This window comes from Manihot esculenta, chromosome 1 (genome assembly GCF_001659605.2).
Source record: "Manihot esculenta cultivar AM560-2 chromosome 1, M.esculenta_v8, whole genome shotgun sequence".
NCBI classification, from domain to species: Eukaryota; Viridiplantae; Streptophyta; class Magnoliopsida; order Malpighiales; family Euphorbiaceae; genus Manihot; species Manihot esculenta.
Genome location: NC_035161.2, coordinates 3,945,767 through 3,963,355, shown reverse-complemented (window position 1 = coordinate 3,963,355; position 17,589 = coordinate 3,945,767). Strand labels below are relative to the sequence as shown.

Genomic DNA, 17,589 nt, shown 5'->3' with positions numbered 1-17,589 from the left:
ATCCACAATCGAAAAGGGGAGGGGAGGTTCCCTATCCAAAGGGACAAGAGAAGCCTCTGAAAGGCACAAGCACCGGCGAATCTAAAAGAGGAGGAACTAAATTTCAAAGAAAAAGAAACTTTCTCTACCAGCCAATAGAGAGAGAGAAAAAAAAGTACGTTTTATTCCTTGCCTTAGTATAGAAATAACAATAATATTGTTGAATTAAAAAATTTCATTACAAATTATTAATTTTTATGAGACTGTTATTTTTAGAATATATATTTTTACATAAACCTTCACAATAAATTTTAAATGTTCAATTATAATCAAGTCAAAGCATCTGTCAAAAGAACTTTGATAGAATCATTCACAGAGTATATAATATATTTTTTGTGATGTGAAAAGAATAGGAAGGAGAAAAGAGAAAAAGAAGAGAAAGGGTGCCAAGCAATTGCAAAAGAGAGAAGAAATGGGAGGAAGTAGGGGTTTTTTGTCGATCTAATTCTTTTTTCAGTTGTGTGGTTTGTTTTAATTTCTTCTACTGAATGATCTCTTCCTTGCCTTCGAATAGAGGAAAAAAAGTATGTTTTAATTCTTTCTTCAGTGGTGTGGTTTATTTATTTATCTAAATAATTAATTTAATATAACATATTTATTTTATAATAGTATTTTTAATTTTTTGTATTTTCATTTAAAAATTAGAATTTAATTTTTTAAGAAATATTAATTGTAACATGAAAATTATTAATAAAAGAATACTTTTATATTCAAATAGTAATAATTGGTTTGTATTCATAATATGAGTCGGATTCAAATTAGGTGAGATAATTTTCGTGGGATACTTTATCCATCCAACCAAATCCAGTTTTGGGCTCTCTATCCCTTCACCTCCAGGTTGCTTGTTTTCTAATGCCTGAGACAGGTCTAGAGAAAAAGGCCAAATATTTTTAACAAAGAGTTGGGCTTAGGGTTTGTTCCTTATCCACCGCCGCGGCACCACCAGATCAGAGTCTTCTCTAAAACTTAACATTGTAATAAACCCTAACCCTCGAACTTCAATCCTCAGCTCTGAGGTAAAGGAAAAGGCCAGCAAGCGATGAACATAGCTGTTCTCAGAAATCTCTCACGCCGTATTCGCAATCATCTTATTCTACATTTAAATTCCGATGTAAGACCTATCCCATTGATGCCATCGTCATCTCTATTTGTTTCCTGGACTCGTTGTTCACTCAGATTCTACTCGTCTGAGTCCGACTCACCCCGTGAAGAGAATTTTGATCCGACGCAGAAGCGTCATGGCGGCGTTGAGGATGTTGATGGCGTGAGCAACCAAGGTTAAGCAAATAGAATTGTAGTTGGTTTCTGTTTGGCTTATTAAAATTTGTGTAAATTATTGACTTGTTAGATGTGATGTGTTGCAGAGCTAAAGAGGCAGATAGAGAAGTATTACAAGGGGGATGAAGAGGCAATTCCAGCAATATTTGAAGCCATATTGAAGAGGAAATTGTCAGGGATTGGAGATGATGAGGATGACAAATTAATGGAAGAAGTTAGGCGGAAATCTCCAAGTGAGGATTTCGATTCTGAATCCGATGAATTGCGATGATGCGAAATTTGCATTTGAATATATATATATATATATATATTTTGTATTGATGGAGCATTAGAGAATCAAAGTAACAAACAAGTAAATCATAAGTCTTGCTTCTTCCAGCGCAATTTGTCAGGAAATTGGCTTGCGCCGAGAAAATTTTGAAATATGCTTGTTCTTGTAATTTTCTTGACCATTTAATCGCCTTTCAAGGTCACCATGCAAATGAGTAAAAAACAAGCCTTGAATCGTAGATATGTACTGTAAACCTTCAGGTAGAAACCTCAACTTACGGCAATTCCAAAATTGAAGACGCCTCAAACATGGAAAAGCCCCATTCACCAATACCAATCTCAGTCCACTCCACTAGTTCACTTGAAGCAATTGTCAAAGTTCCCAATTCTGGAAATCCACCTGCCTCGCAAAAGTCTGCACCAATGAGCTTTGCGCTGTAGGCATACCATAGAACAAGATGTTTTAGTTTGGGAAGAAATTGAAGAACTGAAGATGGGTTCTCCTGGAGATTAGAATGGCATAGTTCTAGAGTGTTTAGGTTTGCAATGGAGAGAAGCCAACTGGGGATTTCAACTAGGCCACCACGGATAAAAAGCTCTTGAAGATGCGGCGGTGGAGGGGAAAATGAGTCCAATTCGGGGAGAAGTGTGCCACTGCTGGCTTGTTCTGCATTTAATGATAGGGAAACAAGGTTTTCCAGTTTTATGATGGATGCAAATAGCTCATCGGCATGATCCTCGGAAACATCATGAACATCAAGTTGTCGCAGCTGGGTTAAGCTACTCAGTTCACTAGCAATGCCAGCACCAGAACAGATGCCTGTGCAAGTGTGAAGATTTGCATTTTCCAGTCCCTCTTGGAACTCTAATCCCAAAACTATATCCGCGGATATCTCTCAACAAAAGGTGCCGAAGCTGTTTAATATTCATAATTTCTACAGGCAGCTGGAACAGGATTGAACAATTTACGTCCAAAGTTTGTAGTTTTTGAAGATTAGCTACTATACGTGGAAGCTTCCTGATGAATAAGCTGCTCAAGCGTAAATACTTGAGGTGAACCAAGTCTCCCACTTCATCAGGTAAGTTTTCCACTGCACCATGCAAATCACATACCAAGATGAACTGCAACCCACATATAGTTTGCAAACACACCTGTGAAAACGCACCAAAATGATCATCAGAATTCCTTGATGAGGCAAACAAGGATCGAAGTAGAAGGCTTTTGATGTTAGATGGCGTGCTGTGTCCATTGTTTTTGATAAATGAATGGACTGGCGAATTGGCAGCTTTAGATATGAAATCTTGCTCGTCAACTTTGACAAGGTATGATTTTTCATAGAATCTGGATCCTTGTATTTCACTGTATCCTTTAATATAATGTTCTTGAAGCATGCTTAAGCTAATTAATTCCTGAATAATGTTTTCTGCTGTATCCTGCATAATTTCCCCTGGTTTTTCTGGTAAATCTTGAGCCAACAAAAGCCGAACTACTTTATCCATTGCAATAATTATTGGAAACAATATAACAGTAATCTAAGCAGGATTTGAGATGATAAGGAAGCTTTTCATAAGTAGATTTGAAAGCTGCTAAAGAACAAGTCTCACCTTTGTGTCTGTCTCGTTGAATTCTGCAGCTTGGAATCCTTTGAGCTTGAGGAGTTATTCCTCTGGGCATCTCACCATAAAACTCTTGAATCCCTACCATTGGATTTACGAAAGAGGTATAAGAGACTCATGATTGTGGAGATTATCAGATCAAACTGATGAACAGGTATTGCAAGATGAGAGAGTAAAATCTGATCATAATTCAAGTGTTGCTGGTGGGTAAGGGTTTTTCCTTCCTGAATTTCTATTGGATCCAGTGGGAGTAATTATTAAATTTCTAGTGGATTCCGTTGAATTTAAAGGATAGAATTTATGTAGATTTAATTATAATTTTAATATATTTATTGTATGTATTTGTAGAAAAAAAATTTTTCGAAGAGGGACTCTTTTTCTATTCCCTAGTTTAGCTGGATTCCAGTTGAGAACGTGAAGATGAGGAGACTCTGGCCGTAGGAGAGAAATCATATAGAATTTAGGGAACTTAGCAGGAAAATAGTTCAGGGTTTTCTATATATATACATATCTAAACGACAGCACTTTAATACCCCTAAATCGGTCTGTTCAGTTTCTTCGGTTTTATCATTGAGTTAATCAAACTGAATTTAATAACTGAATTTTTTTAAAAATATAATTGTAATTGAATTGATTTATTAAAAAATAAATTAAAAAATTAAATTAAATCAGGATTCGATTTTTTGATTCAATCGGATTAATATTCGCCCTTAATTTATCATATTTTTTATGATATTAAAAAATGCATATTCTATTCCGATGACTTAGCTAAGATTTTATTTATTTCTTCACTAGATATATATTCAAATACGCGTAATATATATATGTATATATATATATACAGTCAAGGCTATAACAGTAATTTTACTATTTTTATTTATTTATTTGTTTTTTCATAAACCTTTTCTTTTCATCTCATTGAATGCCAATTTTAATTTGCTATTTGGAAATTGAAACTACATCTCTTCTGGTGTCCACTTCATTTCCTCTTCAGTTTATGGACGTAATTGGATCAGGAATCTTCTCCTGCAAATCTTCATAAAACTTCTATGAATTTTGTGTCCTGTTTGACAATTAGATCTGAAATTTCCTACAAACCTTAATTAAGATCTATGCCGATAACCACCATCAAGAAAGGAAAATTTCATTCCTTTGTGAAATTTCATTAAGGTTTTTTCCACCCTCACCTTCTGCTCTTGTAAATAGAGGCGAAAGTAAGACAAACATGTGGTAGATAATTGACTGCCTTAAATTTTGAAATTAATATAAATACTCATTTATATAATTACAATTTTATCTCTTTTAGTAATTAAGGATGCTCACCTTAAATTACATTTTTTATAATTAAAAGTTAACACTCGGTAAAGAAAATAATAATACTTTTTTAAAAAAATAAAAAAATAAATAAAATATAGCTAAAAAAATAAAAAGAAGATAAAAAATAATTTTAATAGAATTTATTTTTTTGTTTTGTCCACCTTCAATAAAATACTTGACCTCACCACTGCGTATAAAGATTCTGAGCATGTGGACCAAGGCATATTCCTACTTTAGGTTCCAAGTTGATAAGAAAAGAAAGTAGAGAAGAAAGCATATGATAAAGTAGCGGCGATAAATTTTAATTTAATTTTTAATTTAAAAAATTTTAGTTATTTTAATTCAATTTGATTTTAATAAAAAAATTAAATTAAATTAATAGTTATAATAATATATTATTTTTAATAATATATAGATTAAATATTATTAAAATTAAAATATTTTAATTAAATTTTAAAATATTAAAAATAAAGTATAAAAAATAAAAAATTTATTAAAAATTTAAATAAATCCATTAAATCGGGTGATTTAATTTGATTAAATTTTTAATTTATTTAATTTGATTTAATTTTGATTTGAATTGATCGAATACTCAAAGAATAAAATATTATTTAAAAATATTTAAAAAATAATTTAAATTTATCTTTAACATAATTTAATTATAAAAATATTAAAATAACAAAATAATTATTTTCAAACTATTTTTTTAACCGTATTTAAAATAATATTTAAAAGAAAAAAGTACTTTTATGACTTTCAAACTCAATTTCAGACGGGCACTAAAACTTTCTTGGGAAGATGGCTATGCAATGATCATGGCTATAACTACAACATCCTGCATCCTTCATCTTGCTTGAAAAAGACACCACCCAACAAATCCCCTTTTGAAGTTATCCCACCATTAATCCTTGGAGACGAAGCAAATATAAATTTCTTCAGCAAAAGGACATGACAGAATGGAGACAAGGCGTTGTTCAAGTTCCTCTTCTTCCTCTTTGTCAAAGGATCAAGATTCAGATTCCTACTATAAAGTTGTGGAATTTACTTGCAGTGCTTGTTTATTCTGTGTTTGTTGTCCTCTTTGCATTGCTTGCTGCTGCATCAAGCTGCCATGCAAGATCTGCTGGAAAGCTGCAAAATTTGCCTGTAGAAACTACAGGATTTGCTGTGGATCAAAGAAGAAAGTGTATGCTTCATATTCTTCATTTTCTGATATTGATTCTCATAGTTTGCCAAAGCTTAAAGCTCATGAATTGCAATGTAGAAGATCTTCTCCAAGCTGAAATTTCTGAGATTTCTTTCCTTGTCTGCTGTTTAATTCAATTCTGATTCTGATATTGATATTCATGTGGCTTGGGATTATCAGATGGTTAAGCTCCATATATTCCAAGTCTTTTTGTTAATGTTTTTTACCTTTCCCTTGTTATGATTTATTTTTTTTAAAAATGAATATAAATAAATTTTTGAATCAAGAAATCAATTAAATTCCTTTTTTTTTTTAAATTTCAAATGGAAGAGTAATGAATATTTTCTTTAGGACCCATCTTAGAGCAACCCATTTGCTTTAATTTTTTTTATCAAATTCTTTGCTGAATTATAACAGTAAATTACATGATCTTCATTTATGAAAACTTGAATTTTAAAAAAAATTCCAAGATTATCCATTGAAGAAAATAAAAAAATTAGACCTATTAATCTAAATTTAATGAAGATAATGATTTCGTATTTAAAAATTAAAAAAAGAAAATTGTCAAGAATGGGATTCGAACCCATGCCCTTTCGGACCAGTACCTGAAACTGGCGCCTTAGACCAACTCGGCCATCTTGACTTGATTGATTTTTCGTTCACTTAAAATAATGTTTGAGAAAAAATTACTTAATGATTCTTAGTACTCAAAACCGGGTAATTAACTAAAAAAAACTTTGTACTTCATAATTTTTCAATCCTACTCTTTACTTTAAAAATATTTAATTTAAATTTAAGATTACCATATGTAAATTTACTAATTTCTTTATTTTTTAAATATTATAATAAAATAATGAAAAATATTTTTTTTCTATAAAATATTTTATAGGATTATTTTTTCAAATAAATAGAGGGTTAGTTTTTATGATAAAAAAAATACCATACAATTATAGATTTTTAGCTACATGTGTTATTTGCTGTGAAAGAACTTAAAATATTATTGTTAATAAAATAAAATTACCAGAACAATTCAGCAGATTTTCATTACATCTAAAATCACAAAATTCTCGACAATTAATGGTAAATTTATTTATTAATTATTAGTACTGTAAAATTTTTAAAAAATTATTATAATTAACTCTATTTTTTTATAAAATAAAAACTAATGATTAAAGAGATAAAGGTGTATAATTACCAGAACAATTCAGCAGATTTTCATTACATCTAAAATCACAGAATTCTCGACAATTAATGGTAAATTTATTTATTAATTATTAGTACAGTAAAATTTTTAAAAAATTATTATAATTAACTCTATTTTTTTATAAAATAAAAACTAATGATCAGGGAGATAAAAGGTGTATAATTCTTATACAATTACTCTTAAATTCTAAAAAAAATTTTAAATTCGCTATTTTCTTTAGTTTATTAATTTAAATGTCGAAATAACTGTAGTAGACTCTAAACTTTTCACGTTTTCTTTCTTACAAATTGATTAATTTTTTTTTTTTAAAATGAAAATCGAGAATTGGAGGAATAGAATCTGAAAAACAGATACACTTATAACCAGACAAATTGATCAATCATATTAAAGTTTCGTTTTAGGTACGTACACATTATATCCATATCCAAAAAGTTTATATTAATAGGATATAAATTAATAAAAAATCAATTTTAGTAATATATATATACTTGCAATTTTTTGTCAAAGGTAGAGAAATTCATCAATGAAATATGTATATGAAATAATTATGAATAATATAAAATAACTATATATTATAATTAGTAAATAGAGATTTTTAACATATATTTTAACTAATTTAATTTATTATTTATATGCAAAATTGTTTAATTTATTATTTAAAAATTTAAAAAATGTTAAATATAAATGTGAATGAATGTAAATATTTGAAATTTTTATTTGATTGATTTTTTAAAATTAAGGGTTAATTACTCAGTTATTTAATTCTAGAAGGACTAAATAATAATTTTCAAAAGAATATAACGACAAATGCCACACACCATAGGAAGGAACAAAAGCAGGGCAGCAAAAAATATCGACATGTTGAATTAAAATAGTAAGCCATCCGTACAGTTCTCCGATCAACGCTCCTCACTGTTTCAATTTAGCAATGGGAGTTCCTATACTTCTCTCCTTCGCAATTGCAACTCGATCGAAACCTCTCCATTCTCCAAATCCCATCAACCAAATCCCTAAAATCCCAAATCCCACAAAATGCTTTCAACTGGGTCCTTCCATTTTCCCATGCAAACCCACCTAAAATATTTCAAGACTCCAAAAAATTCCAAACTAACAAGACCCATTTGCAAGCTCTATACAACCAAATCAATGGCTTCAGCAACTTCCAACACAGCAACAAGCTTTGGGTTTAGGGACCTGATGGAAACTTTGACAGTGCATGTGGAGAGAGCAGAAAATAGGCCACTGAATGTGCCCTTGATAGCTCCGTTTACAATAGCCTCGTCTAGGCTGGATAAAGTAGAGAATGTGGCTATTAGGATTGAATTGAGTAATGGGTGTGTGGGATGGGGTGAGGCCCCGATATTGCCGTTTGTTACTGCAGAGGATCAGCCTACAGCTATGGCAAAGGCTGGAGAGGCTTGTGAGTTGTTGAGGAGCTGTCCACCGATGACCTTAGGCTCGCTTTTGGAGAAGATTGGAGGAATCCTTCCAGGGCATCAGTTTGCATCTGTAAGTAGAATTGAGTTCTGTGGCTGCTTTTGGTGTTCGGGATTTGTTTTGAAATTTTGTATTCAGTTGCCGTGCTTTTGTTAGTCAGTGATCGGTTGTTTTATGTATTGCTTGAATTTTGAAGTGAACGTCCCTGATTGAGAAAACATGAAATCCCATGCCATATAATCCAAAATAGAAGTAAATATGAGATTTAAAACTTATTACTCTCTCTTCTCTCATTTGAGAGATTGAGTTATTAAATACATTATCTCAGTTTATTATGGCTGTGGCGAGAAGAAAATGATAAATATGCAAATTAATTCAGTTTAAGCTCCAAACTGAGGCCAGTTTTCTAATATATCCCTGGTTGGAATTAAGAATTTAACAAGAATTCAATTCTTGATTTTTGTCAATTCTCTTGTTTGGAATGAAAGAATTCTATTTTTTTTGTTCAACTTTAAAACATTCTTATTTTAAAAAGAATTAGAAATCATGCATGATTGTGCAAGAATTTATTTGAATTATTTTCTTGCAAAATGAATTGTTCCAAATTGAATAATGTGATTTTTGACTTGATGTCAACAATTGCTGCACGCCCATTACGAATGTAGAAACATATACTCTTGATCTATTTAGTTGTGTTTCTGGTGATATATTGCAACCCTCTTGCTGTTGGAGAACAATTTCTGTTGTCGCTGAAATAGCTGTATGCTGAGGTTGTGGATATGTAAAGCTTGTGTGCCACTGTATTCTGATGGAAATTTATTGTGTTTGATTCTCATTTTTGTATATGAATAGGAATTTCATTTCCTAGTACTTCTTTTGGCACTTATAGGTTAGGGCAGGAGTTGAGATGGCATTGATTGATGCAGCGGCTAATAGCATTGGCATACCATTATGGAGACTATTTGGTGGAGTTTCAGATAGCATAACTACTGATATAACAGTTCAGTGCGGTGGTAGTGATTCTTAATGTGGTTTATCATACATCCTGTTCCTGAAAAATCCTCAGTGCCATTGGTGGCTTTTGCAATTAACAATATTCTTTCATACATAAGAAACATATACTTACAGGTTAAATAAGTTAAAAGTTTTACCCTTGACAGTAGGCTTATCCTAATTACACATGCAGATTCCCATTGTATCACCGGCTGAGGCTGCTGAATTGGCTTCAAAGTATCGCAAACAAGGATTCAAAACTTTGAAACTCAAGGTGGGAAAGAACCTCAACGTGGACATTGAAGTTCTGCAGGCCATACGTGTAGCCCATCCTGAATGCTGCTTTATCCTGGATGCTAATGAGGGATACAAACCCAAGGAGGCTGTTGAAGTTCTTGAAAGATTACATGGTAAATTATAACCTCAGGAACTATCTAAATGTAGAAAGAGTAGTTATTGGCATGTACATTATCCTGGTATCTCTTTCTTGATTTATAAACACACAAAGAGCTCTTTGGAATGATGTGTCCAAGTGCAGTTTTTGCTGCATCAGATGTATGGGAAACACAGCAGTGAGTTGGAAATGCTGGTTTCCTGCAATCTGGGATTTGGCCAATAGGGCCCATTAACAAACTTACAAATCTGGCTGTGTGCTTGTATTTCTAACCAAATGCATAGTCATGCACACTTAACCCATTTACTCTGAAATTATTTTCACTTCTTTTTACCAGCTTTAGCATCTAAGCATAGTGGAGAATTCTTCACTTGTGGAAATGCTTTTTCTTTCTCTCTTCCTCCATATTTAACCAATGCAAAATAATAATAATAATAATAATAATAATAATAATAATAATAATAATAATAATAATAATAATAATAATAATAATAATAATAGTAATAATAATAAGAATAAGAATAAGAATAATAATTTTTTGATGCTGGATTTTATGGGTATTTAGGGCTACCTATTTTGGGAGGAAATATAGGCAGTTGTTATCTAGGAATTCTATATGGATTCGCAATTCCTAACTAGTATTGGTTTAGTGTTTTCTTGTTTAGGATTCCAAATCCTAATAGGATTAACAATTCTACTATGCATACCTAACTTCTCAAGGTACTTTGGTAGATATTATATGATTATTGAATTTGAGAAAAACACAATCGGAACTTTGTTTATTTTCTCTTTTGTTCTATTGTCTTTACATTACTTTGGCCTGCGAAACCAACTTGAACCATCATTCTCTTCCCACAGAAATGCAGGTTACTCCTATTCTCTTTGAGCAACCAGTTCATAGAGATGACTGGGAAGGCCTTGGCCATGTTACTAATATTGCAAAAAGCAAATACAAGGTATCTGTTGCAGCTGATGAAAGCTGTCGAAGTTTAGCTGATGTGAGAAGAATAGCAGAAGGAAATCTTGCAGATGTCATTAACATCAAGCTTGCCAAAGTAGGAGTAGTTGGGGCACTTGAAATTATTGAGGTAGCCAGGGCATCGGGTTTGGATCTAATGATTGGTGGTATGGTTGAGACTAGGTTGGCCATGGGCTTTGCAGGTCACCTTGCTGCTGGCCTTGGGTGTTTTAAGTAAGTGCATTGAATTTATAATTATATGGTGATACAAATTTCAAACATACATAATTAGCTTTTACTTTTTTTTTTTTGTGAGTTGACATGTATATTTGTTATTATCTTCATGAAAAATTTGTTGTTTAAGTTTCAAGCATATAGTACTCCTTTTCTTTAATTTTTCATTTCAAATGCCCCTTGTAGGTTTATTGACCTGGATACACCCCTTTTGCTATCAGAAGATCCTGTTCTTGGCGGTTATGAAGGTATTAAGCCTAACTCTATATAATATACCGTGTAATGTTTCAGTTTCTATACATAAGGTAGTTTGGCATTGTTGAGTGTTTGTGGCTCATATTTGTTGGAGAAAATACTATTCACTAAAGGACCCTAGTAAAGGAGAGTGGGTTCCATGAGGACAGAGGGAGGACCTTTAGCGGGTCATTTTGTAATTACAGGTTTTCTTAGTCCTACTTATTTAAAGAATAACTCTAGAATATCTGTAAAAGAAGTTGTATACTTGAATTTTTGTCCCCTCAGTAAAAGTCAATTGTCAATGGGCATAAACACTTATTGAACCACATTAATCTGTGTGTCTATTTTTATTTTATTTTATTTTTATTTTTTTCCCTCATCTCTCTGTTGTGAATTTTCACTAATAGATATCTCTACTTTTTATGGCTTTAAATCTGAAATATTTATGGTTCTTACTTTTTTCCCTTTCACTAGTACTGGGTGCTGTATACAAATTTACAAATGCTAGAGGCCATGCTGGTTTCCTTCACTGGGACAATATTGTATGGTGAGTTTCATATAATCTTCCAATTCAATTTCACTGGCACAAAACTAATGAGCCCTATCATTATGATGTTTAGAATATTGGTATCTGTTTTAACTTGAGTATAAGCATGACGGTAAATATTATGTCAAAATAATGGATATTTCTTATGCTCATCTCCTAGTTCCCTTGAAAGCAAGCTCTGTTTATCAACTAAATCTCACACATCAGAATTGAAAATTTTCTTCTTCCTGAAAGGGAATGGTGCCTAGATAATTTCCCAGATGGCAAAAACCTACAAAAACTTTAAATGGAATGATAAGAAAAATGGTAATGGAAATTAAGGAAAATCCCTAATGAGTATAGCACCATAATTGGATCACATTTCTCGACTTCTCTTCATTCGGATTGCTTTTCCTATAAGTGTTATTTTACTTTAAATTTCCCTCGGATGCAAGGCTGTCAAGCATTGGGGAAGTTGCGTTGTATGGCAACTCCTAGGAAATTTCCTCAAGCCTGTTAGGAGGTAGAAGTTCCAAAAAAATTGATTTCTTTAGGCAAATTTACAAAACTAAATGCCAATGTCTTTGGTTCAGTATTTCTAGCTCATCATATTACGAGATGGTATGGATGATTATATGTCATTAGTGAAACTTATAAGGCAAGGATACAACGCTGAACTATGCTAGGGTCAAATAAAATAACAGAAAAATTACAAATTTTATTATGCTATTGAAGTGCTGACCTTTATTGCTGGGCAAAATTCACTACTTTGTATCATGGAGATAACTAGCCTATGACAGTGGAGAAGTAATCGTCTGAGTAACACTTAACCATTTGTAATAAGCTCTTAGGCATTTTGGTTTAATTTATTTGAGAATCACTTGGTCAAGCTGGTCCTTCAGTAACGCATTTAGATTCTTGGTTACCTCCTCCAATGCTTTTTTTTTTCAGTGATTTCCAGTCTCCATTATAGAGTGTTCTGTTTGACTGTGAAGTTTTTCTGCCTAATTTCAGAGAAGATTTTGCTACCTGAGTCTGTGGGGAATCAATTACTTAATTGTTGGTGACCCTCAAGCTCATTTGACGTATGACTACACAACAAAGTCATGTGGCTTCTTAACAGAGTGCAAGCCTCTCTGAAAAATGGCACAAGATCTCATCTTAACTAATATTCCAGATAAATCAAAGTTAAAACTAGAGAAAACAATATCCTCTATTGCTCAAATGAATAAGAATGTAAAGGGATAGATAAAATCACATACTTTATGTTGGTCTTGAATTCTACCTCCTCCTTGATCTAGGCTTCAAAGCACTATTTAATCAATTAATCATGAGTTTTCTTTCTTTGGTCATTATTATTTTCACTCGTGAAATGTAGAGTTATTAGTACCTGCATTCCCTATAAAATTTAAATGTTCCTTAATACCTTGCTGCTCGAGGCTCCAAATTTTGGTTAATACTAGATAGCAGAAAACCATTTGAGAAATCCTAAGAAGTATTAGTTCGACAGCTGTAAATTAGCGAGAAAGAAAGATCTAAGGAGATGATAATTTCAAAATTTATGCTTTGATGCTCGTAGAAGTTTCTGTCACTTGCTTAGTCATGCTTCCTTTGGCTTAGAATACCCAGTTTTTTTTTGGAAATGGAAACTGTCTATTATTTTCTATGATTATGCTTCATGCAGAAAATCAAATCCTTGATTGATAAATTTGGAACTAAATGTTACTTCCAGAATGTGTTTTACTGTTGAATTTTCTTGCTAAACTTTTGAATATCTGTTTAACATTGTACTTTCTCATGTCTCATCTTCCATGATAATCAAAGATATACTGCTACATTATTGGCAGAGATCAATATTTCGATCGCTGAGGTGATTTAGAGCTTCTCACAGATGGTGTCTGAAAAATCCTTGATGTTAATAAGAGTGGTTGGCCATCAACATCTTAAAGCCTTGTAACAAATGAAGAAATCAGCAGAAGGGGTCCGCAAGCTTATGGATTGCTGGTGAGATGAGCAGAACTATTTAGTATTTACTCTAGCAATTTTAGTTTAGGTTATTTCTGCAGCCATTGCCCGGAATTTTACCATGTAATTGCAAATGCTGGAATCAAAACACGTCTAGTTTGTGCTGTTTGTGTTGACAAGTGAATTATGTTAATTGTTTCATCTCCCATGCCATTCATTTCTTACGGGTAAATAACCTTTTCATTCTGCGAGTTATATCAATAATTAACAAATATGTTCTCCATTTTTGAACTCAATAGTTTAGTCTTTGTATTTTGATTTGATCAAAAAGAAGGTTCCTCGGTCAACATTTTAGAATACTGTATTTTTTCCCTCATTTTGATAAAGTTAAAATATAGAAATTAAATTATTTATCTTTTTAAATCAAATGATATAATATGGTGACCGCTGGACCGAGTCCTGAAAAAAGAGAGAAAAAAGAGACAGGTCTCAAGTCCATTAGAGCTCATTGTGCGAGCTGGTCTACTAACACTTCATGCTAACAATTTATGCAGTATCTACCAACACACAGTTCAACCTGTGATTAAGGCAGGTTGGATTGATCATAGGTTCTGACTTGCCAAAAAGGAGTTTAAATGGTTTGACGGGACATGTTTAGTTATATTGTGACTCTATCAGTACGGGCGTTGGATGAGAATTAAATGGCCACTTGACGAGGATGGATAGGCAAGTACGCTCGTGTGTATGGTTTTGCGTGACAAATAGAGTCGCTGGATGAGAATTAAATGGCCGCTTAATGAGGATGGACAGACAAGTAAGTCCGTGTGTATGATTTTGCATGACAGAAACAGGTAGTATTGTAGTAGGGTGTCGATTATACGTCACTAGAGAAAAAGAAAAAAAGAATTAGACGTCACTAGAGAATAAAAAAAAGAATAAGAGAGAAAAACGTAATTATATATATAAATTCTATTTTCCCACTAGATTTCATATTATCATAATATAAAGTAAAAAATAAGATATTTTTAATATCAAGTAAAAAATAATATATTTTTAAGGATATTAATTAACGTAAAATTTAGTATTAATTTGATTGAATGAAAAATTACAGAAATTAAACTATTGATTTTTAAAGTTATAGGGTAACATTTTAATTTTGACATAACTTAAGGATGAAAAAGAAATTTAGTGTTTTTCCTAGTAATACGTGTTTTACTCCCATTTGAATTAAAAATCATGGGCAATTTTTGGTCTACACTGTTAAATCATGAGCATGCCAATGGCCGGAAAGATGAGAATCTTTTATCTCTTCTCTAAAAGAAAAGACATGGCCAACTTGAATATAGAAATTAGCATTGAGGAATTGGAATCCAATGTAGATCAGTAAAGCTATTGCCCTTGTACTTTTCTTGGTAAATAAATAATTTGTTTCTGATCTCTTTTGTTCTATTGGTTCTATATTTCCTTTATATCTCTGAAGGGATAAAGGGAGAGCTTCATCACATCAAGAACTAGCATATTTCTATGCTTGTTGAAAGCTTGCTTTGAAAAAAAAAAAAGTGATATACTGTTAAGTTCTTGAAGTTTTAGGAAATTTATTTAAAATTACTTGATTAAAATATTCATATATTTTATAAAATTCAATTATTTAGTATGTTTAATATTTCTGTTAAAAAAACTTTAGTCACATAAATATTTATTTTATTTCATCTTTATCATTTTAATTATATATATAATTTAATTTATATAATTTAAATTATTCATAATATTTAATTTTTCTCGTGAACACTAAAGCAAATTAATTTTTTTTTATAAAAGGATTAAAGAGTTTAATGTTTATAAAATATATAGATTTTTTAATTTAATAATTTTAAAATATGAATGAAATAGTAAGTTTTTTAAAAATTTAAAGGTTTTATGGTAATTTAAAAAAAAAGCACACTTGCCATTGTGATCTATCCAACTATCACAATATCACATATATTAATATATCCATATGATAAGTCATTTTCAAAAAAGAAAAAAGAAAAAATCTTTTATATGTAACAGTTACCGATAAATTGAAGATTTTTTAAATATTATTATCTTACAATCATAAATATTAGTAATAATAATATTTTTATTATTATTAATTATACTAACGAGCTCTTAACCTATTAATATAACATAGCATATCAATGACTTTTTTTTTGTGTGACCCAATAGGCTCACATTAATTGGTAATAGGATCAGTCCAATAAAGCCCATAAATGTGGCCTCTAGTAAGACATTATGACTACCCAATTAATATGAGGATCGATAGTCCGATAAAACCTAATAAATAGAACATGTATTAATCTCTTTGTCATAAGATATCTAGTTTGAATAAAAGTCATAGTTAATGTCAAACTTATAATGTTCAAACTTATAATGTTCAAACTTATGATTTCTCGATCTTTAAGCAGACTGATAAAATCAAATGATATTGATTACATTATCAATTCATTTGAGTACGGCCATACATTCCTCAGTCTCACTTATCGAGGGGCCTAGAAGATATATCTCTTAAAGAGAGGGACAAATTTTATCTTGATTGTTCAATATCATCTACATAATTTCTATTATATTCAACCATAAACTTTATAATTATTTGATTGAAGATAATGTTTAGTTATGTCAAAACACAAAAGTCCTTATGTTGGAAACTATGACAATATCAAGTCAAAGCATTAAAACATAACTATCTTGAGATTCACTTATGACAATAACCTATGCAGTGATCTCAAAGTGAATCTATCAAATACTTTGTTCTCTAACAAATATCTATGATTATTGATTTATATCAACATATACATAATCATCTCATGATTATCAATCAATAATCATATTAGTCATATTTTATTATTATCATTATAATAATGATAATAATGAGTAATCAGGGATGTTAATCATTATTATGCAACATACAAACAAATAATAATGATAACAAATAAACTAAATGACATGTAAAAGATTCAAGATAATGTCTTAGGGCAAATACACTAACAGGTATCCCTTAAACATCTTTGGAATACGGAAGATTAGTGCTATATATGCAATATCTTCTTAGCTGACCGTAGATACCAACCCAGTAGCTGAGAGGCGAGGAGCATAAGGCAAGTCAGATGAGGTTGTAGCAGGAAAAACCTCTGTCGCTACTGTTTCTAACTGACGGGCTCTAGTAAACTCTTCATCTTCCACCAAGTCCGACAAAGAGAAATCCATTGTACTAGTTGAAAACCCAAATGGCCGAAAAATCTCCTGGGTAGAACGCTCTTGGCTGAAAACCCAACTGGCGAATTGTCCAAAAACCCAACTGGTTGAAAATCGGAAGCTGAAAACTAGAAGCCAAAATCGGAAGTTGAAAACCAAAAATTGAAAACTGGAAATCGGAGGCCGAAAATCATAGTCGGAGGCCAAAAAGCTATAGCTAGAGGCCAAAAACCATCGTCAAAGACTGAAAACAAGGGTCGAAGGTCGAAAACTGTATCCAAAAGTAAAAAACCATCATTGGAGACTGAAAACCATAGCCAAAGGCCGAAAAACCAGAAATTTCTAAGTAGCACAAAACTCCAAAGGTCGAAAACAACCAAGAAGAAAAAACTACAAGTAAAACTCAGAAATAAATTTAAGAAAAGTACCTTGAAAAAAGAGTATGAAAAAAAAGTTTCAAAATATAGTGATCGGAGAAGCCTATTCTTTAGAGAGAGAACGCAAAAGCTAGAGAGAAGGAGGAGAGTTGAGGGTTGGTGTTGGACAAATGAGCCCCACACACACCTCTTTACATGAGAGTAAGGGAATGACCCTTCATTTTTCTAACGTAGTATCCTTTAAAAGCAACAAAATAAGAGGAAGAAAAAGAAGAAGAAGGAAGAGAAGGCAGAGAAGGTTTCCTGAACCTAAAGATTTATGGATA

At 31.7% G+C, this 17,589-nt stretch overlaps 3 protein-coding genes and 1 non-coding gene across 7 annotated transcripts; 2 read left to right on the top strand and 2 right to left on the bottom strand.

The window, feature by feature from the left end:
- The first annotated feature begins 855 nt into the window (after positions 1 to 855).
- Positions 856 to 1,757, top strand: LOC110629912. The gene is made up of 2 exons (XM_021777125.2): positions 856 to 1,316; positions 1,404 to 1,757. Exons 1-2 carry the CDS (start codon positions 1,079 to 1,081, stop codon positions 1,586 to 1,588), a joined length of 423 nt encoding a protein of 140 aa, XP_021632817.1. The 5' UTR covers positions 856 to 1,078; the 3' UTR covers positions 1,589 to 1,757.
- Positions 1,758 to 1,862: 105 nt separating this feature from the next.
- Positions 1,863 to 3,087, bottom strand: LOC110625188 (putative disease resistance RPP13-like protein 2). The gene is made up of 2 exons (XM_021770763.1): positions 2,595 to 3,087; positions 1,863 to 2,407 (listed from the first exon to the last, which is right to left on the bottom strand). Exons 1-2 carry the CDS (start codon positions 3,085 to 3,087, stop codon positions 1,863 to 1,865), a joined length of 1,038 nt encoding a protein of 345 aa, XP_021626455.1.
- Positions 3,088 to 6,269: 3,182 nt separating this feature from the next.
- On the bottom strand, positions 6,270 to 6,350 carry TRNAL-CAG. The gene has a single exon. It is a non-coding gene; the product is annotated as a tRNA-Leu (tRNA).
- A 1,392-nt stretch (positions 6,351 to 7,742) lies between these two features.
- On the top strand, positions 7,743 to 13,856 carry LOC110627050 (L-Ala-D/L-amino acid epimerase). 4 transcript variants are annotated; one of them, XM_021773286.2, is made up of 7 exons: positions 7,743 to 8,420; positions 9,238 to 9,348; positions 9,535 to 9,751; positions 10,594 to 10,927; positions 11,114 to 11,175; positions 11,639 to 11,711; positions 13,538 to 13,856. In XM_021773286.2, coding segments are annotated over exons 1-7 (1,275 nt in total). In that variant the 5' UTR covers positions 7,743 to 7,943; the 3' UTR covers positions 13,539 to 13,856. The 4 variants fall into 4 exon arrangements, with proteins under 4 accessions (XP_021628978.1, XP_021628986.1, XP_021628994.1 ...); XM_021773294.2 differs by having other exon boundaries at positions 13,515 to 13,856; XM_021773302.2 differs by lacking the exon at positions 9,238 to 9,348.
- The last annotated feature ends 3,733 nt before the right edge of the window (positions 13,857 to 17,589 follow it).

Excerpts from the sequence above, each read along its gene's own strand:
- LOC110627050 (XM_021773278.1), top strand. The coding sequence starts at position 7,944 with ATGCTTTCAACTGGGTCCTTCCATTTTCCCATGCAAACCCACCTAAAA. Across the intron at positions 9,349-9,534 it reads GCATAACTACTGATATAACA|ATTCCCATTGTATCACCGGC; the intron begins GTTCAGTGCGGT and ends TTACACATGCAG. Across the intron at positions 10,928-11,113 it reads GCTGGCCTTGGGTGTTTTAA|GTTTATTGACCTGGATACAC; the intron begins GTAAGTGCATTG and ends TGCCCCTTGTAG.
- LOC110625188 (XM_021770763.1), bottom strand. The coding sequence starts at position 3,087 with ATGGATAAAGTAGTTCGGCTTTTGTTGGCTCAAGATTTACCAGAAAAA. Across the intron at positions 2,408-2,594 it reads ATTCATCAGGAAGCTTCCAC|GCATCTGTTCTGGTGCTGGC; the intron begins GTATAGTAGCTA and ends ACACTTGCACAG.
- LOC110629912 (XM_021777125.2), top strand. The coding sequence starts at position 1,079 with ATGAACATAGCTGTTCTCAGAAATCTCTCACGCCGTATTCGCAATCAT. Across the intron at positions 1,317-1,403 it reads TGATGGCGTGAGCAACCAAG|AGCTAAAGAGGCAGATAGAG; the intron begins GTTAAGCAAATA and ends GATGTGTTGCAG.